This window comes from Capra hircus, chromosome 20 (genome assembly GCF_001704415.2).
Source record: "Capra hircus breed San Clemente chromosome 20, ASM170441v1, whole genome shotgun sequence".
Lineage (NCBI taxonomy): Eukaryota > Metazoa > Chordata > Mammalia > Artiodactyla > Bovidae > Capra > Capra hircus.
In genome coordinates, this window is record NC_030827.1 from 5,858,471 (window position 1) to 5,882,035 (window position 23,565).

General features: G+C 47.5%; 1 protein-coding gene across 1 annotated transcript in view; it reads left to right on the forward strand.

Moving 5' to 3' along the window:
* Positions 1-20,173, forward strand: part of LOC102181163 (neuron-specific protein family member 2) — a 72,262-nt gene extending 52,089 nt beyond the window's left edge. Inside the window, exons 4-5 of the mRNA XM_018065786.1 lie at positions 14,797-14,907; positions 18,309-20,173. Of these exons, the coding sequence (XP_017921275.1) occupies positions 14,797-14,907; positions 18,309-18,500 (303 nt within the window). The 3' untranslated portion in view covers positions 18,501-20,173. The remainder of the gene's footprint in view (positions 1-14,796; positions 14,908-18,308) is intronic.

The window sequence follows — 23,565 nt, forward strand, 5'->3', positions numbered from 1 at the left end:
GGATGCAAGAGTTGGACTGTGAAGAAAGCTGAGCAGCGAAGAATTGATGCTTTTGAACTGCGGTGTTGGAGAAGACTCTTGAGAGTCCCTTGGACTGCAAGGAGATCCAATCAGTCCATTCTAAAGGAGATCAGTCCGGGGTGTTCATTGGAAGGACAGATGCTGAAGCTGAAACTCCAGTACTTTGGCTACCTCATGCAAAGAGTTGACTCATTGGAAAAGACTCTGATGCTGGGAGGGATTGGGGGCAGGAGGAGAAGGGGACGACAGAGGATGAGATGGTTGGATGGCATCACCAACTTGATGGACATGAGTTTGAGTGAACTCCAAGAGTTGGTGATGGACAGGGAAGCCTGGCGTGCTGCGATTCATGTGGTCACAAAGAGTCAGACATGACTGAGCGACTGAACTGAACTGATACAGACCTCTTTTCCAAGTAAGATGATATTTGTAGATTCTGGTGATTAATACGTGGACCTACCTGCCGGGGTCCTGCCCCGGTGGATCCAGGGTAATTCAAAGTGGCGACAGCTTGGCGAGGAAAAACTCATTTATTTAGAAATATAAAGAGAGATTAGAAAGAAATAGTGTAGTAGGCAAATTTAGTGGAGAAAAGAGGCTGAATAACTTGGTTTACGTGGAGAACTAATAAAACCTCAGGGCAAGAGATTTGCACCATCTACATTAGGCCACCGGCACCCGTTTGAATAGCGGAGGGTGCCCCGCCTTAGGCTCCCTCTCTCATGGGTCTTAGAAGCCAGGGCAAGTAAGTATACATGGTGAGCCTCCACACCCCAGATGGGAATTCAGCCTGAAAATAGAGTAAGAAAAGAAGACACGGGGGAAACCAGTCTTTCCAGTGACTGGCCCATCCTCTATTGTCCGGAAAGGCCTTTTATACTTTTGATTGTACATAGAGATCAATGGATAATACAAAATTATGCAGCATCAGCAGCCCTGACTCTTATCGAGACCAGGCTTTCTCTCTACATACCTACTTAGGTGATTTACATCATCTTCTGGCCAGAAGGCCAGTTAACATTTTACGGCCCTTTTCTGATAAGGGTTTGTCAACCAGAAGACTTATTTGCCTTAATAGTGTTGTTCTTCCCAAAGTCTGGTGCCACTCTCAGGAAGCACTAAATAAAGTTACATTCTTACATAGCAAGGACATAACAATTTATAACAAGGAAAAGGAGTACAGTGATTTATAACAAAGAGAAAAGTAATTAACTCAAAAGTCTAGTGTTGCTAACATCAAGAGTACTATATTCCTTTTTCTATATCCCAATTATATTGATGAATATCCTTCAGGTGCCTAAAAGATAAAGAATATGGAGGCCTGGCAGCAGTCATTGACTCAACAGTGAAACCCGTCACCAATATAATTTTTAGCTCTTTAGAAAAGGCTCTGTATCTTTGAGATGCTTTAAGCTTTGTGCCTCTCACTGTTGGGGGGCTGTAAACAATTCACAAATTGTAAAAGTCCGGACAGACCGGTCAGCTAAGTTAGAAAGCTATCAGAGGGGTTTAAGAAGAGACATTCTCTTTGTATGCAGGAGACTGTTAACTGGAGCCCTAAGTTAATTCCTTTTAGAGGCAGAAGAGGGGAAAGCACAGTACAATAAGGCAGGCAGACTCTGGTTTTGGGGGGTAGATGTTCAGGAAAACCCAGGGGGAACCCCTGAAGCCAGATCATGCCTTTGAGTATGTCTGGCTTCCTTCCTCATGACCTTTGCCACGGGCGGGATTCCTCATGCTGGCTCCCGGCACCTATCTTTTAAGAGGTCATCATTCAACACACTACAGGGCCTCCCATGCACCATCTGATTTAATCCTCAGAATTCTGAGGGGCAGATACCATTACTATTCTGCTTTATAGAAGTAGACACTTGTTGAAACAGATTAAAGGTAAACTTTAGGAGAGCAGGGACCTCCCTTCCTCCGCACTCTACTCTCAGTGTGTGGAATTCTCTGGCACATTGTAGGTGCTCAGTTAATGTTTAGTGAATAAATGCTCTATGAGGAATATATCATAGGCTAAAAACCTAGGCCATACTTCATAGAGTCCTGACTGTATTACTTAATTATCTGTGTTACCTTGTGAAAACGACATAACCTCTCTGTGCTTTAGTCAAAAGAAATGAAAGGGCACTATCTTATGGGGCTGTTATAAGAATAAATTCATATACAGTGATGAGAAGTGTGCCTGGACAGCATCAGTTCAGTTCAGTTGCTCAGTCATGTCTGACTCTTTGCGACTCCATGGAATGCAGCACGCCAGGCCTCCTGTCCATCATCAACTCCCGGAGTCCACCCAAACCCATGTCCATTGAGTTGGTGATGCCATCCAACCGTCTCATCCTCTGTCGTACCCTTTTCCTCCTGCTTTCAATCTTTCCCAGCATCAGAGTCTTTTCAGATGAGTCAGTTCTTTGCATCAGGTAGCTAAAGTATTGGAGTTTCAGCTTCAGCATCAGTTCTTTCGATGAATATTCAGGACTGATTTTCTTTAACATGGTCTGGTTGGATCTCCTTGCAGTCCAAGGGACTCTCAAGAGTCTTCTTCAACATCACAGTTCAGAAGTATCAATTCTTTGGCGCTGAGCTTTCTTTACAGTCCAACTCTCACATCCATACATGACTACTGGAAAAACCATAGCCTGGATGAGATGGACTTTTGTTGGCAAAGTAATGTCTCTGCTTTTTAATGTGCTGTCTATGTTGGTCATAACTTTCCTTCCAAGGAGAAAGCATCTTTTAATTTCATGGCTGCAATCACCATCTGCAGTGATTTTGGAGCCCCCCCAAAATAAACTCTGACACTTTTTCTACTGTTTCCCCACCTATTTGCCATGAAGTGATGGGACCAGATGCCATGATCTTCGTTTTCTGAATGTTGAGCTTTAAACCAACTTTTTCACTCTCCTCTTTCACTTTCATCAAGAGGCTTTTTAGTTGTTCTTCACTTTCTGTACTTCTTCACTTTTTTCTTCTTCACTTCTTCACTTTTCCTGGAGAAGGAAATGGCACCCCACTCCAGTACTCCTGCCTGGAAAATCGCATGGATGGAAGAGCCTGGTAGGCTGCAGTCCATGGGGTCTCAAAGAGTCGGACACAACTGAGTAACTTCACCTCACTTTCTGCCATAAGGGTGGTGTCATCTGCATATCTGAGGTTATTGATATTTCTTGCAGCAATCTTGATTCCAGCCTGTGCTTCATCCAGCCCAGTGTTTCTCATGATGTACTCTGTGTATAAGTTAAATAAGTATGGTAACAATATACAGCCTTGACATACCCCCTTCCCTGTTTGGAGCCAGTTCCATGTCCAGTTCTAACTGTTGCTTCCTGACCTGCATACTAATTTCTCAAGAAGCAGGTCAGGTGGTGTGGTATTCCCATCTCTTTCAGAATTTTCCATAGTCTGTTGTGATCCACACAGTCAAAGGCTTTGGCATAGTCAATAAAGCAGAAATAGATGTTTTTCTGGAAGTCTTTTGCTTTTTTCAATGATCCAACAGATGTTGGCAATTTGATCTCTGGTTCCTCTGTCTTTTCTAAAACCAGCTTGAACATCTGGATGTTCATGGTTCACGTATTGCTGAAGCCTGGCTTAGATAATTTTGAGCATCCTTTACTAGCACGTGAGATGAGTGCAGTTGTGTGGTAATATGAGCATTCTTTGGCATTGCCTTTTTCTGGGATTGGAATGAAAACTGACCTTTTCCAGTCATGTGGCCACTGCTGAGTTTTCCAAATTTGCTGGCATATTGAGTGCAGCACTTTCACAGCATCATCTTTCAGGATTTGAAATAGCTCAACTGGCATTCCATCACCTCCACTAGCTTTGTTCATAGTGATGCCTCCTAAGGCCCACTTGACTTCACATTGCAGGATGTCTGGCTCTAGGTGAGTGATCCTACCATTGTGATTATCTGGGTCATAAAGATCTTTTTTGTATAATTCTGTGTATTCTTGCCACCTCTTCTTAATATCTTCTGCTTCTGTTAGGTCCGTACCATTTCTGTCCTTTATTGAGCCCATCTCTGCATGAAATGTTCCCTTAGTGTCTCTAATTTTCTTGAAGAGGTCTCTAGTCTTTCCTATTCTATTGTTTTCCTCTATTTCTTTGTATTGATTGCTGAGGAAGGCTTTCTTTTCTCTCCTTGCTATTCTTTGGAACTCTGGATTCAAGTGGGTTTATCTTTCCTTTTCTCCTTTGCTTTTCACTTCTCTTCTTTTCACAGCTATTTGTAAGGCCTCCTCAGACAGCCATTTAGTTTTTTAGCATTTCTTTATCCCGGGGACGATCTTGATCCCTGTCTCCTGTACAATGTCATGAACCTCTGTCCATAGTTCTTCAGGCACTCTGTCTATCAGATCTAGTGCCTTAAATCTGTTTGCCACTTCCACTGTATAATCGTAAGGGATTTGATTTAGGTCATACCTGAATGGTCTAGTGGTTTTCCCTACTTTCTTCAATTTAAGTCTGTATTTGGCAATAAGGAGTTCATGATCTGAGCCACAGTCAGCTCCTGGTCTTGTTTTTGCTGACTGTATAGACCTTCTCTGTCTTTGGGTGCAAAGAATATAATCAATCTGATTTTGGTGTTGACCATCTGGTGATGTCCATGTGTAGAGTCTTCTCTTGTGTTGTTGGAAGAAGGTGTTTGCTATGACCAGTGTGTTCTCCTGGCAAAACTCTATTAGCCTTTCCCTGCTTCATTCCGTACTCCAAGGCCAAATTTGCCTGTTAGTCCAGGTGTTTCTTGACTTCCTACTTTTGCATTCCAGTCCCCTATAATGAAAAGGACATCTTTTTGGGGTGTTAGTTCTAGAATGTCTTGTAGGTCTTCATAGAACCATTCAACTTCAGCTTCTTCAGCATTACTGGTCAGGGCATAGACTTGGATTACCATAATATTGAATGGTTTGCCTTGGAAACAAACAGAGATCATTCTGTCGTTTTTGAGATTGCATCCAAGTACTGCATTTCGGACTCTTTTGTTGACTATGATGGCTACTCTATTTCTTCTAAGGGATTCCTGCCCACAATAGTAGATATAATGGTCATCTGAGTTAAATTCACCCATTCTAGTCCATCTTAGTTTGCTGATTCCTAGAAAGTCAACGTTCACTCTTGCCATCTTCTGTTTGACCACTTCCAATTTGCCTTGATTCATGGACCTAACATTCTAGGTTCCTATGCAATATTGCTCTTTACAGCATTGGACGTTTCTTCTATCACCAGTCACATCAACAGCTGGGTGTTGTTTTTGCTTTGGCTCCATCTCCTCATTCTTTCTGGAGTTATATCTCCACTGATCTACAGTAGCATATTGGGCACCTACTGACCTGGGGAGCTCATTTTTCACTGACCTATCTTTTTGCCTTTTCATACTGTTCATGGGGTTCTCAAGGCAAGAATACTGAAGTGGTTCTTTCCTTGACATATGGTCAAAAGTTGGAGGAGGAATCTTGGATAGGTCTTAGTTGAAGCTACCCTACACCTTGATTCTTTCCAAGGTTAAAGTTCTTTAGTTTAAGCCTGTGTGTGGGTGGTGGAAGGGGTTGAGACTAGTGACTGGAGAAGACCAGATGTTGCAGCGCCTTATCCCATCCCATGTGAATACAGTATGTTTTTTGGCAGGTTGCATATCTTTGGATGTGTGTCTGGGGAGAGGGGTGTGCGTGTGTGTATGTGTGAGTGTGTGTGTGTGTTTGCACTCCAGGTCTTAATTCAGTTCAGCATTTCTCTTCAGGAAACGCTGGTCCCCTCATGGAGTCAAGGTGCCAGGCACAGGGGAAAAGGATGAGATTGCTGGCTGCCCGAGGCACTCCCAGCAGAAGGAGGCTAGAGGCTGGCGGGGGAGGCCAGGCTGAGCGGGGCCTGTCCAGGAAAGCCCTGGATGGAAGCGGGAGGAAGCTCCTCTCCTGGGTGGAGGAGGTGACCGTGGTCTCCACAGCCCTGGACTCCCCTCAGTGCTCTGTCCCCACCTCAGGGAGCTGCTCCTCCCAGGCTCTGAGCTCCTCTTCTGTTTAGGCTTAAGCCTCAGGTGAGGCGGCGGCTCTGGCCCAGTGTCTTCTTGTGTGGGGCTCCCCCTCCCGCCCCTGCCCACTGTATCCAGGCTCCTCTCCTGTTCGCTGTCCAGATCCTGCTCAGGTCTGGTTTTGTCATTGTTTATCAGGTGATTTGCTTGTTCAGCGTCTGAACCTCTCCTTCTCTGCACTCCCCATGTGGTGAGGGAATGAACGGATGAGCAGGGAGGTCGGTAGCAGGGAGGATCACATCTCAGATCCAGAGCCAGGAACTTGTTTATTTCTAATCCTGGGCTGTTGCATTTGGAAGGTAAAGCCAAGGGCTTTCCACCATCTGCAAGCAACGAAGTTATATGAACCGAGCCAATGGATGCTGAATTATGGCTGGCCTTCATGCTCAGAGGCTCTCTGTGGGGAAGGGGGGATCCTCTCCCAGGTCCTCTCACTCCCACAGCGCCCCCCGCCCCAGCTTCAGGAGCTTGGCTGTCTGAGCAGGCACTGGGACCTCCCCCTTCTGTGAGGTTAATCCCTCTGAAAGGGAGAGTGTAGCTGCCTGCAGGGTGCCCAGTGGAGACCCGCCTTCAGGAAAAAGCTCAGCCTGGCACCAGTCAGAAACCTCAGTGGTGTTCCCATCCCCCACCCAGTAGCCAACACTGACCTGGTCATTAAGGATAAGACCCAAGGGATGACCTCGAGTTGTTTCAGAAGTTACCAAGGTTCTGGGGAGGCAGACTTATCTTTGCCTAAAACAGCCTCCTATCCCCCTCATTCTGGGCTGTGGGATGCATGGCAGAGGTTAGCCTTGCTGGGTAGAATCCCCTGGGGTGGGCTGCGCTCCTGGCATCCCAGTCAGCATCAGACCCTTGACTCCTGTGGTTGTGTATGCACGCCTCTGTCTCTCTCTGTGCTGACTCTTCTCGGCACTTGCCTGCACATGGCAAACACCATGGGACTCTGATGTAACTGGTCTGGATGGAGCTGGAAGATCAGGATTGTTTAAAGCACTACCCAGGTGATTCTAAGCTCGAGAACCCTCAGATCTAGTCCTCCAGGAGTAGTGGTTCTCGTGTCTGGTTGTACACTAAAGTCACCTGGAGAGCGTCTTGGGCCCACCGTCCCTGACCTGATAAATCAGAATGCACCGGTTGGTGGCCGTCTGGGCATCAGCCGTGAATTCTTTAGGATCCTCCCTCTCTCCCTTCTTCCCTCCCTCTCTTTTCCTTTTCCAGAAACATGTGCTGTGCTCTGCCGGTCAAGCCTGAGTGCTGTGGTGAATCAGACTCTGCCCCTGCTAGGTGGGGGCTGTTAGCTCAGGGCTGTTAGGAATGAAAGAGCACCCCCTCCAACCCAAGACAAAAAGAAACCCACTGTAAGGGAACTTGTCCCACAGCCAGCCTGCAGGGCCCTGCTCCAGCTCCCAGCAGCTTCACCGGGCTGCTGGGGACCAGACCCACCGGAGACCCCTGAGCTGGAGTCTTGCCCTGCTCCCGAGTCACAGAGAGGCCCGGCTCCCTGCTCAGGCAGAGGCTGGAGCCGCGTGTGGCCATTAGGATGGGGGCGGGGGGTGCTGTCCGCAGGTCCTCCCAGACCCCGCATCAGGCTGGCGGTGGTGGCAGGGTGGGCAAAAGCTCTCGCCTTTCTCTTTGCGAGTTCAAGGGCTGCAGGCCTGTGGAGGCGCCTCTGAGCGTGTCTGTCCCAGTCTTGGGGGAGCTCAGGTGACAGGGCACTTGCAGGAGCTTAAGGTCCCTTCGACAGAATCAGCCGGAGCTCAGGGCATGTATTTTAAAGTTGAGGTGAGACAAATTCCCTGGTGGCTCAGTGGCTAAGATTCCACACTCCCAGTACAGGGTGCCTGAGTTTGATTCCTGGTCAGGAAAGAAGACCCCACATGCCACGACAGAGACTGAAGATCCCATGTGCTATAAGTTAGACCCAGAGCAGCCAAACAAAGCAAAAAGCTAAGGTAGAATCCACATGCTGTAAAGTTAAGAGCATCAGAGTAAAAACTCCAGTGGCACTGAGTTCATTCACAGTGTTGGGCAACTATCACCTCCATCTAGTTCTGAAAGGCTTCAGTACCCCAAAAGGAGACTCTGTCCCCATTAGGAGTTATCTCCCATGCTCCCTGGCAACCAGCAGTCTGCACTCTGTCCCTATGGATTTACTTATCTGGTTACTTTATATAAATGGAACCATACAGTATGTGGTTTCATTTAGCATGTTTTCAAAGCCCACCCACACTTGCATGAGAACTTCATTCCTTTTTATAGCTGAATAATATTCTGTTGTACAGATGGACTACAGTTTGTTTATCCACTTATTGGTTGATAGACTTTCAGGCCATTTCTACCTTTTGGTTACTGGGAAGACTGAGCATTTAAAATTCTGTATGACTATGCTCCAGATGTCTGCTCACTGAGTATTCCTAGGTCCTCAGTGTTGGGCAGTGGTCCTGGGTGCTCCCAGCCCTGTACAAGTCAAATACCATCTTTGGGGAACCTAAGGGGGATATCTCAATCTCAAAAATGAATGATCTCTGTTCGTTTCTAAGGCAAACCATTCAATATCACGGTGATCCAAGCCTATGCCCCAACTAGTAATGCTGAAGAAGCTGAAGTTGAATGGTTGTATGAAGACCTACAAGACCTTTTAGAACTAACACCCAAAAAAGATGTCCTTTTCATTATAGGGGACTGGAATGCAAAAGTAGGAAGTCAATAAACACCTGGAGTAACAGGCAAATTTGGCCTTAGAATACGGAATGAAGCAGGGCAAATGCTAACAGAGTTTTGCCAAGACAATGCACTGGTCATAACAAACACCCTCTTCCAACAACACGAGAGAAGACTGTATACATGGACATCACCAGATGGTCAACACCAAAATCAGATTGATTATATTCTTTGCAGCCAAAGATGAAGAAGGTCTATACAGTCAGAAAAAAACAAGACTGGGAGCTGACTGTGGCTCAGATCATGAACTCCTTATTGCCAAATTCAGACTTAAATTGAAGAAAGTGGGGAAAACCACTAGACCATTCAGGTATGACCTAAATCAAATCCCTTATAATTATCCAGTGGAAGTGAGAAATAGATTTAAGGGACTAGATCTGATAGACAGAGTGCCTGATGAACTATGGACAGAGGTTCCTGACATTGTACAGGAGACAGGGATCAAGAACAACCCCATGGAAGAGAAATGCAAAAAAGCTAAATGGCTGTCTGAGGAGGCCTTACAAATGGCTGTGAAAAGAAGATAACTGAAAATCAAAGGAGAAAGGGAAAGATAAAAGCATCTGAATGCAGAGTTCCAAAGAATAGCAAGAAGAGATAAGAAAGCCTTCCTCAGCAATCAATGCAAAGAAAGAGGAAAACAACAGAATGGGAAAGACTAGAGATCTCTTCAAGAAAATTAGAGACACCAAGGGAATATTTCCTGCAAAGATGGGCTCAATAAAGGACAGAAATGGTCTGGACCTAACAGAAGCAGAAGATATTAAGAAGAGGTGGCAAGAATACACAGAACTGTACAAAAAAGATCCTCACGACCCAGATAATCACAATGGTAGGATCACTCACCTAGAGCCAGACATCCTGCAATGTGAAGTCAAGTGGGCCTTAGAAAGCATCACTATGAACAAAGCTAGTGGAGGCAATGATGGAATTCCAGTTGAGCTATTTCAAATCCTGAAAGATGATGCTGTGAAAGTGCTGCACTCAATATGCCAGCAAATTTGGAAAACTCAGCAGTGGCCACAGGACTGGAAAAGGTCAGTTTTCATTCCAATCCCAAAGAAAGGCAATGCCAAAGAATGCTCAAACTACCACACAATTGCACTCATCTCGCACACTAGTAAAGTAATGCTCAAAATCTCCAAGCCAGGCTTCAGTAATACGTGAACCATGAACTTCTAGATGTTCAAGCTGGTTTTAGAAAAGACAGAGGAACCAGAGATCAAATTGCCAACATCCGCTGGATCATGGAAAAAGCAAGAGAGTTCCAGAAAAACATCTATTTCTGCTTTATTCACTACGCCAAAACCTTTGACTGTGTGGATCACAATAAACTGTGGAAAATTCTGAGAGAGATGGGAATACCAAACCACCTGACCTGCCTCTTGAGAAACCTGTATGCAGGTCAGGAAGCAACAGTTAGAACTGGACATGGAACAACAGACTGGTTCCAAATAGGAAAAGGAGTCCGTCAAGGCTTTATATTGTCACCGTACTTATTTAACTTATATGCACAGTATATCATGAGAAATGCTGGGCTGGAAGAAGCACAAAGCTGGAGTCAAGATTGACGGGAGAAATATCAATAACCTCAGATATGCAGATGACACCACTCTTATGGCAGAAAGTGAAGAGGAACTCAAAAGCCTCTTGATGAAAGTGAAAGAAGAGAGTGAAAAAGTTGGCTTAAAGTTCATCATTCAGAAAATGAAGATCATGGCATCCGGTCCTATCACTTCATGGGAAATAGATGGGGAAACAGTAGAAACAGTGAGAGAATTTATTTTGGGGGGCTCCAAAATCACTGCAGATGGTGACTGCAGCCATGAAATTAAAAGACGCTTACTCCTTGGAAGGAAAGTTATGACCAACCTGGATAGCATATTCAAAAGCAGAGACATTACTTTGCCAACAAATGTCCATCTAGTCAAAGCTTTCGGTTTTCCAGTGGTCATGTATGGATGTGAGAATTGGACTGTGAGGAAAGCTGAGTGGCGAAGAATGGATGCTTTTAAACTGTGGTGTTGGAGAAGACTCTTGAGAGTCCTTTGGGCTGCAAGGAGATCCAACCGATCCATCCTAAAGGAGACCAGTCCTGGTTGTTGATTTGAAGGACTGATTCTGAAGCTGAAACTCCAAAGCTTTGGCCACCTCATGTGAAGAGTTGACTCATTGGAAAAGACCCTGATGTCGGGAGGGATTGGGGACAGGAGGAGAAGGGGACGACAGGGAATGAGATGGCTGGATGGCATCACTGAGTCGATGCACATGAGTTTGGGTGAACTCTGGGAGTTGGTGATGGACAGAGAGGCATGGCGTGCTGCGATTCATGGGGTCACAAAGAGTTGGACACGACTGAGTGACTGAACTGAACTGAACTGATCTTTAATCAGTTATAAGATTATAAGTTTTTCCTTTTATTTTTTGGTGTGGTCGATGGTGACTTATGGTATCCATCTTATTTCCTTTTATGCACTGGTTATTAGGAATCTGGAGAAGGAAATGGCAACCCACTCCAGTATTCTTGCCTGGAGAATCCCATGGATGGAGGACCCTGGTGGGCTGCCGTCTATGGGGTCGCGCAGAGTCGGACACCACCGAAGCAGCTTAGCGTAGCAAGGGGGATATGTGTCTTTTTGGCACCTCTTGCTCCATGTTCTGGCCTCTGATCTCTCTCTGTCTTTCCACAACTTGCTGGGGGACTCCAGTCTGCCCGCTGTACCATCTCACCCCTTTGTTGCCACCAGCTTGGTCCTGGCCAGGAGGCTGATGAGTGAGCAACAGGCTGCAGCAGAGAGCTTGGGATGTCAGTGGAGAGGGCCGACAGCACATTGTGTGGACAGTCATTTAGAAATGAATTTCACCTGTCAACATATAAAAGGGGAAAATACTTTTTCTCTGTACCCTTGCTTCTGACACCAAATGTGTGGTTTTTCCCATACCATGCAATTCTCCACTTCTTGGTGGAGGCTGACTGAATTCCCTATGACTTCACTCAACTCGTTAACTGCCCTACGTTAGCACACACCCCCACAGGTCAAGGGCTCAGTCCCGCAAGCCTGCATCCACTCAGACGCCACTCGCAAATCTCAGGCTATAACCTGGGGCTCTCCACCACTTCCTCCACAGGCTCAGTGATTTGCTAGAATGGTTCACAGACCCCAGGAGAGCACTTTACTTTCTGATTTACTGTGAGGGATATTAAATGATACACATGAACAGCCAGACGAGGAGATATATGGGGCAAGGGCTGGAAGGCTCCTGAGCAAGGAGTTCCTGTCCCAGTGGGGTTTGGGGTGCACCACCCTCAGAGGCATGATGCATTCTTGTTCACCAAACTGGAAGGTTTTTGAGCCCTTCAGTTAGGGTTTTCTGGAGCCTTCATGATTTATTAAAGCATTGGCTGTTGGTGGTTAATTTGATCTCCAGCCCCTCTTTCTCCCCTCTGAGGTGAGGGAGGCAGTTAAGTTATAACCCTCCTATCAGTGGTTTCTTCCCCAGCCTTAGGGGCCTTCCAAAAGTCACCTCATAACATAATATAGCATTAACTCAGGTATAGTTGAAAGGGGTTGTTATGAATAATAAAAGGTGCTCCTTTCACTTTTAAGAATTGGAATTATTTCAGGAACTGGGCACAAAAACCAAATATTAGAACACAAGATGCTGCTACCCTACTCTTATCAAGTAGGAAATTATACGGGTTTTAACTCTGTGCCAGGAACTGGGAACAAGACCAAATAGATGTGTTTCTTATATCACAATAGTCCACTAACCTGACACTTCATACCCACATGCAGAGGAATTTCATGGACAGTGTCTGCCCATAGGATTCAAATGACTACATCCCACATCCATCTTCTTCTTTTCCTCTTCAGATTCCTTCCTTTTAGGATTTATGGCTGCTAACATATGACTCCTTTGGGAGCAATACAGAATCCCATCTCCTCTTGTCCTTATAAACCATGGCCTGAGGTGGGAAGGAGATGGGATAGGGACCTCCCCACCCCCGCCACCCCAAGATGATTTTATTTTTCTTCCAAATCAAAATAAGCCTTCTCTCTGTGACAGGAGTTCTGCCGTATTTCTAGGTCAACTGACTCAAAAGGCTACCAGCTTTGAAAGTAACGTAGAAAAAAATTCTGTATATAACACCCAGAGCGCAGCATCAGGGCGGTCGCCCCATTACTTTGTACACAGGTGGCGGTTCTGTGTGTAACACCCAGAGCCCAGCATCAGGGCGGTCGCCCCCCTACTTTGTACACAGGTGGCGGTTCTGTGTGTAACACCCAGAGCCCAGCATCGGGGTGGTCGCCCCCCCCCCACTTTGTACACAGGTGGCTGTTCTGTGTATAATACCCAGAGCCCAGCATCGGGGTGGTCGCCCCCCTCTACTTTGTACACAGGTGGCGGTTCTGTGTATAACACCCAGAGCCCAGCATCAGGGTGGTTGCTCCCCACTTGGTACACAGGAGGCGGTTCTGTGTATAACACCCAGAGCCCAGCATCGGGGTGGTCGCCCCCCACTTTGTACACAGGTGGCGGTTCTGTGTATAACACCCAGAGCCCAGCATTAGGGTGGTCGCCCCCCACTTTGTACCCAGGTGGCTGTTCTATGTATAACGCCCAGAGCCCAGCATCGAGGTGGTCGCCCCCCACTTTGTACCCAGGTGGCGGTTCTGTGTATAACGCCCAGAGCCCAGCATCGAGGTGGTCGCCCCCCACTTTGTACCCAGGTGGCGGTTCTGTGTATAACGCCCAGAGCCCAGCATCGGGGTGGTCGCCCCCCACTTTGTACCCAGGTGGCGGTTCTGTGTATAACGCCCAGAGCCCAGCATCGAGGTGGTCGCCCCCCACTTTGTACCCAGGTGGCGGTTCTGTGTATAACGCCCAGAGCCCAGCATCGGGGTGGTCGCCCCCCACTTTGTACCCAGGTGGCGGTTCTGTGTATAACGCCCAGAGCCCAGCATCGAGGTGGTCGCCCCCCACTTTGTACCCAGGTGGCGGTTCTGTGTATAACGCCCAGAGCCCAGCATCGGGGTGGTCGCCCCCCACTTTGTACCCAGGTGGCGGCATGGGACCAGTGCAGACCTGGAGGTGCCTCTGGATCAGCCTCTCCATCCTTTCTAGTAAACCTGACGGTGCCTTCGGTTTGTTTGGTGTTGTATTTGTTTTTTAAAGCTTGTTGATAATGGTCAAGAGCTGGGTTTTCACTGTGAGCAATTTTGGAGACCATTAGATGCTTCTGAGCAGGAAGGGGATGTGCTTTGACTTGGATTTTGAATGGGGTTCTCAGGTTACTGTGTGAACACATGTGGGGGTCGAGGAGGCCACTAGCTAGAAGGCAGTTGCAGTCCTGCGGGTGAGGGGGGATGATGGCTCTGGCCCCAGTGGAGCTGCCTGAGAGTGTAAGAAGCGATTCCATGAGGCATGTGCTGGGAGGCAGAAATGATAGCTTCTGCCGGTAGCTGGGATGTAGAGCGTGAGGAAAAGAGAATCAGAGAGAACTTCAGATTCTTCAGCCAGAGCGACTGCAAAGGCGGCGTTGACATTTTCTGAGATGGGAAAGTGTGGGTAGAGCAGGATGGGAGGGGAGCAAGGACTTGAGAACGCAATTCAGCTGAGTATTGGACATCCAAGTGGAGGTAGCATGAGCTTGGATATCTGAGATGGAACTCAGTAGTGGCAGGGAGGTGGTGATCAAAGGCAGAATTGCTGGATGTGATCGCTTGATGATCAACCCCTGCCCACACAAAATCAACAGGGAAAGTACATGGGGAGGGGAGTGGGCCTCACACATGGGGCCAAGTCGGAGCTTCCAAGAGTATCAGAAGATGGAGACACCAAGGCTCAAAGACAGCAGGTTGGTGACAGAGCTGAGACCGAGCTGGTTCTTGGGGTCCCTGGTCACCCCCTACCTTTTCTAACATACCAGGCTTCCTACCAGCTCCAGGTTTTGAAGGCTGCATGTGTAGACAGAAAGCAGGCAAGCTGAGGCTGGAGCCTTCTGTCCTGTGTTTCTCCAGGTCACCATCCTCGTCAGCCTGGCCCTAGCTTTCCTCGCCTGCATCGTGTTCCTGGTGGTTTACAAAGCCTTCACTTATGACCACAGCTGCCCAGAGGGATTTGTCTACAAGGTAAGGGTCTTCTGGCAGGGGAGTGGCTCCTGGTGACCATCAACTTCAGTTAGAGGGTCAACATCTTTTCATTGGCATTGAAGTTCTGGGTATGGTAACCTCTCTGCAAATTGTTTAAAATGCACTATGTGTCTGAAGAAGATGAAAACACTAATTTGGAGGTATATGCACTCCAGTGTTGATAGCAGTGCACTGTTTATAATAGTCAAGACATAAAAGCAACCCTTGGACCACCAGGCTCCTCCGTCCATGGGATTTTCCGGACAAGAATACTGGAGTGGGTTGCCATTTCCTTCTCCAGGAGATCTTCCCGACCCAGGGATTGAACCAGGGTCTCCCGCGTTGTAGGCAGACGCTTTACCATCTGAGCCACCAGGGAAGTCTAAAAGCAATCTAAGTGTCCATCAATGCTGAATGAATAAAGATGTCATATGTGTGTGATGTGTATACACACACATGCTTTATACCTGATATACACACAATGGAATACTACTCAACCATAAAGAAAAATGAAAATTTGCTACTCACAGCAGCATGGAGGGACTCGAAGGGCATTATACTAAGTGAAATAACTCAGACAGAGAAATACAAATACTGTATGACATCACTTATATGTGGAATCTAAAAAATACAACAGCCTAGTAAATATGACATAAAAGAAACAGACTCACAGACATAGAGAACAAGCTTCGGTTACCAGCATGTAGAGGGAAGTGGAGAAAGGCAAGATAGAGATAGAGGATTAAGAGGTATGAACTACTGTATATAAAATAATAAGCTATAATGATACATTATACAGCCCAGGGAGTAGAGACAATATTTTATAACAACTATGAATGGAGTATAACCTTTAGAAATTGTGACTCCTGTTGTTACACACCTAAAACTTACAAAGTATTATAAATCAAGTATGCCTCAGTAAAAAAGAAAGCTTTATGCACTCAATAAAGGCATTGAAATATGTTTTAAAAAAGTATAAAGAAATATAGAAGTAACACCAAAGCAAAACTGATGACGGCAATCTAAAATTATTTTCACTCTCTGAAATACTGTATATTTACAATACATTTTGATGTGAAATTATAAAATCACAATAAAAAAAGTCCTATGTGTGGCAGGGAGTTTTCAGGCTTTCATGAAGCACTTGGTTGGCAGTAGGCAATAGAGGGTGCTCTCCAGGGTGTGGGAAAGGGAGGCAGGCCGGCTTCAGACTACAAGTCAGAAGTCGGGGAGAGCTCCTTGTCCCATCTCCAGAACACTCCGCTTTAGGGTGACCCTGGTTTGATGGCTGATTCCTTGTCCCTGTAGAGGTGTGAAGACGGGGAGCAGAGCTTCTGAGGTAGCCTCCTCCCCCATCTTGCAGCTGGGCCTCCTCCTCCCCAACTCTGACTGCACGCCTTCCCTTGAAAGACAGAACTGGCTGCATGACCTCCAGCCCTCCCGCGCCCCTCTGAGCCTCAGGTTTCTCGCTTGCAGTGGGCACCAATGATGTTTGTCATGGGATCTTGGAGAGAATTTAAGTAAAATCAAGACAGCAAAGGGCCTGCTAGAGAATGGGCTGGCAATAACTATTAGAGGTAATAAAGCTAGAATCGAGTTCAGAGTTGAAACGAATATCGGTAAGTTACCACTTACTGCGTGCCAATTAGATGTCACCTTCCTTCCTAGACTATTTTCATAAATAGTATCTCAGTTGAGCTGTCCATCCATTCTGAAAAGGAGGTTTCGTTGCCCCCATTTTGCATCTGAGGAGATGGAGATTAAGAGTATTCTGTCTTGAGAGTTTTCTAAGACATCACTGCTGTTACGTTCCAAAGTGAGGGAATCAAATGGGGACTTTTCTGCCTTAAAAACACATGTCTTTTGGTTCTGCTGCATGATTTCCTAAGATGACCTTCTTAGGCGTTGGAAGCTGGGATTCTGAAAGACTAGCAACCACTATCAGTATTGGGATGTCAGTAGGGGACAGTGGAATAAACTATGATGTGTCTGCATATGAAATTCCAAATAACTGCGACAGTGAGTGAGGGTGTCTCCAGACATGGAGAGAGAATACCCTCTGGGAGAAGAGTGAAGAACAAAAGGTGCTATTTTTGAGTGAGAAAAGGGAACGTGAATGATGTTTGCTTATATTTTCAGGAAGAAATTCTGGAAGGATAAATTAAAAAAAACAACAACAACAACTGAGAAACACATTGAGTCAGGTGGAGGAACAGGAATGAGGAGCAAGGCTTCTCTGCCTTTGTCTTGATATACATTTGTCCTGGATGTGTGTCAATGTTTGACATGTTTATAAAAACTAGATTAAAAAAAAATTCCTAAAATTAAAACCAAGTTAAAATCCAGCTGTATATCAAATTGAGGACTAAACTTACCAAGAAAGTAATTGCTCCAAATGACTGTATAATACAGTATATTGACTCTACGCCCTCAGTGGAATATATTCTAAGGACACAGAGAGCTGCAGAGAAATGATATAGTCCATTCAGTAGTCTGTTACTCATCATATTGCTGTTATTTTGGGACCATTTGATTGATATTGTAGGATAATGCAAATATGTAATTATATGTTGTTAGGAACCAAGGCTTTGATATAAGAAGAAAGAGTAATAAATTTCCAATCAAAGAAAAGAAATGGACAGCAGTTGGCTGCAGGCAGTGGTCCAGCGAAGCAGTTAGGGGATGGGTGAATCAGCCAGGCAAAGAGCTATCAGCAGTGTCCACTGTAACCCTGCAGTTGGTAAGCAGAGGGTGTTGACCTTGAATTCGTATTGGCATCAGTTTCTTCCCTCCTTCCTCTTCCTTCCTTTCTTCTTCTCTCCCTCCTTCCTTTCCTTTATTTCTTCCCCTTTTATTGAGGTTTAATTGACATATAACATTGGATTAGTTTCAAGTGTTCAACACAGTGATTAAATATTTGTGAATACTGCAGAATAATCACCGTTGTAAGTCAATATCCATCACTCTGCATAGTTGCACGTGTTTTTCTCATGATGACGACTTTTTAAGACCTACTCTCTTGGCAACTCTCAGATGTCCACTACATTACTATTAACTGTGCCACTATGCTGTACATTACACCCCCAGGACACACTCATTTCATAACTGGAAACTCGTACCTTTTGATCCCCTTGACCCATTTCTCTCACCCCTTCTCTGCCTCTGGGAACGATTCTAACATCAGGTTAGTTTCCTCTGTCTTCTCGTAGGTGGCAGCTTTGATGATGGTGATGGTGATGACGTGAAGGAAGGTCTGACGAATACCAGGCCCAGGCCAAATGCCATCCCCTCCGGCTGGCTGTGAGCTGGGGATGGCCGGGGCCCCCGGATGGGATGGCCTCGTTGCAGGGCAGGTGGGAAGCATTCACTGAGCTCCTCCTGACTGTCTCTCTCTTCCCCAGCACAAGCGCTGTATCCCGGCCTCCCTGGATGCTTACTACTCATCCCAGGACCCCAGCTCCAGAAGCCGCTTCTACACGGTCATCAGCCACTACAGCGTGGCCAAGCAGAGCACCGCCCGGGCCATCGGGCCGTGGCTGTCGGCAGCTGCCGTCATCCACGAACCCAAGCCTCCCAAGACCCAGGGCCACTAGAGGTGCCCCCGCCAGCCAGCATGGGGAGTGGGGAGGGGAACCCCGCTGGCTAAGACGAGCTCCAGTTACAACACTGTACTCCTGGGATATGGGGGCGGGGGTGGGGCCAGGGTGGGTGGGCGGAGCTCACCGAAAGTCTCGTGTGCTGGAGTTGTCTGAATCAGTATTTCTTTTTGTCCTTTGGTATTGTTGATTCGTCCCCGAGTCAGGCCCATGTACAAAGGCATGTTTCGTGTTGACTGTTCCCATGTAAGATATTTTCAAAGCCACTGCTTATTATTTGTTAGGAAAATTTAAAAACAGGAAAGGAGAGAAAGAAAATGAACATGGAACTCTTAGACTGGACGCATCTGGAGTGTGTTGAAAGGTGGTGAAGAGCACAGACCTTCCGGGCTGCTCAGACTGAGGGAGATGGTTGCTTCAGGGTGGGCTTCAGAGGGTGCAAAATGTGAGTGAGGCAGGCAGTCTGCTCGCTTGGCCTCGGGTCTGCAGAGGAGGAACACTGAAAGTTAGGAACTGTCAAGTTAGAAAGAAGACTGAGTTTGGCATTTGTAGGCCGGGACGCACACAACCCAGAGAAAAGCCTCAACCATGTGTGTTTTGCAGAATGCGGATAAGGATGCGCACAACCCAGAGAGAAAAGCCTCAACCACATGTGTTTTGCAGAATGCGGATAAGCTTGTCTGTATGGGCACCGGAGCAGGGCTTGGGATGCATGGTCTGGGGATGCAGAGGATAGAGGCGAACACTCAACAGTGGGCAGGCTTTCTTTGCCTCTCTCTTGCGTTTCTAGCCTTACACCTGGGTGCTGCCCACGTCTAGGAGATGGCAGGGGTAGAAAGAGGAGGAAGGAAACTGCAGGATGAAGAAGGCAGAGGACGGGCAGGTGGCTTTGACTAAGCTGTAAGCCCAGCACCCAAGTTTAACATTTTTGTCGGTTTGTTGTTTCCCAAAGTGGTGATGAGCAGGAAGAACAGGAAGGGTCATGACCAGGTGACAGCCAGGGAGGCTTTCGGCTGGGTCTCAGCAATGCTAAGTCATTTTTTCTGAGGGAGACTGAGAACCGCGGCTGTCTTGTGCACACTTCACTGGGTTGACAGGAGCATAGCCCAAACTTTCCCATCTGCTTCTAGAAGCTTCTGACCAAGAGGCGACAGCTGGCATTGCCCAGGCCACCCATTGCCTTGCACCCACATCAGGCACTCCCACACGGCTCTCCCACTAATGTTTTGGGGAGACCCCCTCTGTGTGGTGTTGGCTCTGGGCCCAGCAGAGCCAGAACTGGCTAGGAGAGTTGGCTATTTGAGATGTGATTCTGTTTTCCCATGAAGCTTGAACAGGCCATTTAAAGGGCATTTTTTTAGTGGCTTGCTGTGATGCTGAAATCATCCTATACAACAGCTGGGTAATAAGACTAGCATAGCTCAAACTATTCTGCTAAAAGCTATCATCTGACTTTTCCTCTCCCCACCCCCACCCTCCAGTCACCTCGAGTCACCTGTAAATTCATTTGTCATCTAAAGTGGAATAACAAATTGTCCCTAGCGAAACTGCTGAGCGCTTTATAATTTTGTGGTGTATTTTTGTCAGTAGGTAGCAGAGGCTGAAGTATTTTTTGGTGTAATTCTTGAACTTTTCTGACAGGAAACAAATAAAGATAGATGTGTCTGAGAGTCTTGACCTTCCTTTGCATTTTTCTTCATCTTCTGCTCAGTGAGCCTGGTGGGGAAGATGCAGGGGGCAGGGTGTCCTGTTAGGCTGGGGCTGGAACTGAGGTGGGGGGACCTCCATCCTCCACCAGTGAAATGATGCTGAAGTCAGAGGCAAGGACCAAGAGATGCAGCTGGCTCTTGTCTTGCAGCACAACATCCTTCATCCTGTGAGCATCTGCTGAGCACCTGCAGAGGGCCAGGCTGTGCTGGGTATGGGGCACCCAGCCCCAGATGACACATATTCACCCCCTGAAGTCTGAAGGTAGAGCCGGATGTGGAAATAGACTTTGGCATGAGAAGAGTCTGAGAGTGCCATCTGGCCATTTGCCAACAGTTTGAGGAGGAAGCTGATGGGTGATGAGTGGACTCTTTTCCTAATGAGCCCACTTGAAGCTTATTATAACCTAGGTAGGTAGAGATTATTGGTCCCCATTTGACAGATTAAGACACTGAGGCTCAGAAGGATGGAGAGATGCCTGGGGCTCTAGCAGATGAGCTGAGATTCAAACTCAGGTGTGTGACTACTTTATCCCCCTCGACTGCTTTTATAAAATCCAGAGCAACACTGTCAATGTTCATGCCTCAGAAATTCAAGTCACATTTATAAAAGCGAGCTAGCTTATCCTTTACCCGAATCAGCATCAGCAGTGAGTGTTAAGGATAGTAGACATTTAACAGCCCCTGGCTACATGCCACGTAGCATTAGAGCTTCCCCGCAGTTCAAATGGTAAAGAATCTGCCTGCGATGCAGGAGAACTGGGCTCTATACCTGGGTTCAGTCCCTGGGTCGGGAAGATCCCCTGGAGAAGGACATGGCAACCCACCCCATTCTTGCCTGGAGAATCCCATGGGCAGAGGAGCCTGGCGGGCTGCAGTCCAGGCGGTCGCAGAGAGTGGGACAGACTGAGCAACTGAGTGCAAGTACTGCCCCATGCCAAGCGCCAAGTGCCCTGGGTGTCTTGGTTCCTGGAACTCTTCCCCCAGGTTCATGAGTTGGGTACGTCCATCCTCAACATCACTGTCTTCATATGACCATCGCCCCCACTTTGAGATGAGGGAATGGAAGCTCAGAGCAGTGCTTCAGCTACAAAGGAGGCTGCCGTTAGGAAGCAGCCGATTCCAGCCCACACGTTGAATACCGGTGTCTCAACGATGGTGCCATTCTACCAGCTCATCTCTGCTCTTGCTTGGGAGTTTCTAGTGTGTGTCCACAACTCTTCTCAGACTCAGATGGCAGGCCATTGAGGGAGAGGCCAGGATTAACTAGGGACAGAGCTGAAGGCTGAGGCTCCAGGCTCAGTGCTGCCGCAGGGTGGTGGCCGTGAACGCGTGGCTGGTGGGAAGGAGGAGGGGGGCCACCTGAGCCCTGCCCTTCGGGGCCGCACAGGTTGCTGAGCACGAACGGGCCTTAGACAACCCTGCCTGCACCCACAAGGCCTTAGACTGTGGTTTCAGGGCCCAATGAGCTGGGCAGGCAGGGCTGTTTTGCTGGCCTCCCACTTGCAGAGGCAGCCTCATCCATACGGCCAGTGTGTAAACACCCACTATTTTTCTCAATTACACAGAGTCAGCTAAAGACTTAATGAACACATGTTCAAACATTCTGTCATAAATGGATTTGCCACTCCATTGCCTCAAAAAAATAAACCAAAGCTATCTCTTCTCTGGAATGAGCAGGCTCTGTGAGTGTGTGACTGAAGGAAGGGCACACGTCAGGGACAGGAGACATGGCAGAAATTTCTGATTTGAAGAGAGGCCTTGGGGCCATGTGCTATTCGTGGCAGAGTCAGAATTTCCTCATCAGAAAAAAAAAAAAAGGAGGATGCTTAACTCCTCCCACAAATACCCACAGAGTAGGAGATTAGTTCTAGGAGAGCTTAATCAAGTGGGGTTTGGTTGGGGGAAGCTGCTCTGGGTTTTGGAGGATGGGGTCTCACAGGGCTCTGCTGGCTGACAAAGGGTTAAGCCAGAAAATGGTAGAGAGAGCTCTTTGATTCATAGAACAAGCTCTGTTTGTGGCTTTTGCACTTTTGAATCTGCTCACCAGCAGTGGGGACCCCTCTCGAGATGCTCACAGTCTGTGGGAAGGGCAGATTCCACATGCGCACAGGAAGGGGAGCTGGCGCAGAAATTCTCAGAAGGGCAGAGCGTGGCAGTGGGGTGCCAGCCAGGGGCTTTGGGGGAGCTCAACTCCTACCTCAGCCTTGATCCATTGCGTTTTGACAGGGAGAAATCAGAAGGTACAGAGAAGACACCCCAGAGTCACCCCCCCCCAGGCCCTGGGAACTGCGTCACAAAGGTGCCAAGAGGAGACAGCCCGGGGCCGGAGGGCTCCCCGCTGGCAGTGCCAGACCCCGAGGTTAAACGCACAGGAAGCCACTGCCGCTGCCCTGGGGCCGTGGTTCAGGCTGGGGGATGGGAGGGAGAGAAATGGGGAGAGGCAGGGGTGGCGCCTGGGGTGACCCCAGCCATCAGTCAGGTCTGAAGATATGAGGGAAGGCACACTTTTCTGGCAAATTGAAAGACCACTTGTCGGAGCTGCTGTCAATCACTTTATTCCCCCATCTCCACCCCTACGATGTGCTCTAATCCCAGGGGGTCTCTTGTGGAGGAAGAGAAAGAAATCCTCAATTGCTTTCTCAACACGCACACAACACAGTCTCTTTAGAAAAACAACACGCCTGAACCACTGAGGGAAAAGGGTTGGTTTCCATGGCAACATCAATGCCATGAGAAGCAGTCTGGCACGGCGGGGTGTTCATCTGACTCTGCTCTTTTGTCAGAAATGATGTATTTCAGAGAACCCAGCCCCAGAGATCACGAGTCCAAGTTGCCTGGAGAGATGGCCACACCCCTCCCGGACACCCTGCCGCTTCTCATCTGGATCTGTCCTTGTCTTTGTCTCTGCCTCTCTGTCTCCTTCAAGGGAGCAGTGTCTGGAGGTGTCGACTGGTGCTGTAATTTATGCTTCAATTTGAGGGCCCTCGTGAGCGCTGTGCTGGGTTTGGGTCCAGTGTGGGGTGGGGTGTGCGGCCGAGGGCAAGACAGCTCAGAGGAGCTCAGAAGGAGCGTGGCATTCAAATTCTGCTCCTCTTGGCTCTGTGGCCTTGCTTGGTTCCTTTCTTCTCTCTCTAAGCTGCAGCTTCCCATCTCTAAAATGGAGATAATAATTTTAATCTGCCTCATTTTGCCAAACAATGCAATGAAATAATATGTAAAGTTCTACCTATAGCAGGCACTCAACAAATTGTAGCTGCTGTATCTTGAGTAAGTCTCTCTCAGACTCAGGCTCCTCACTGGTAAATCGGAATTACTTATAAACAACCCCTCCCCCTCATAGGGTTGCTGTGGCT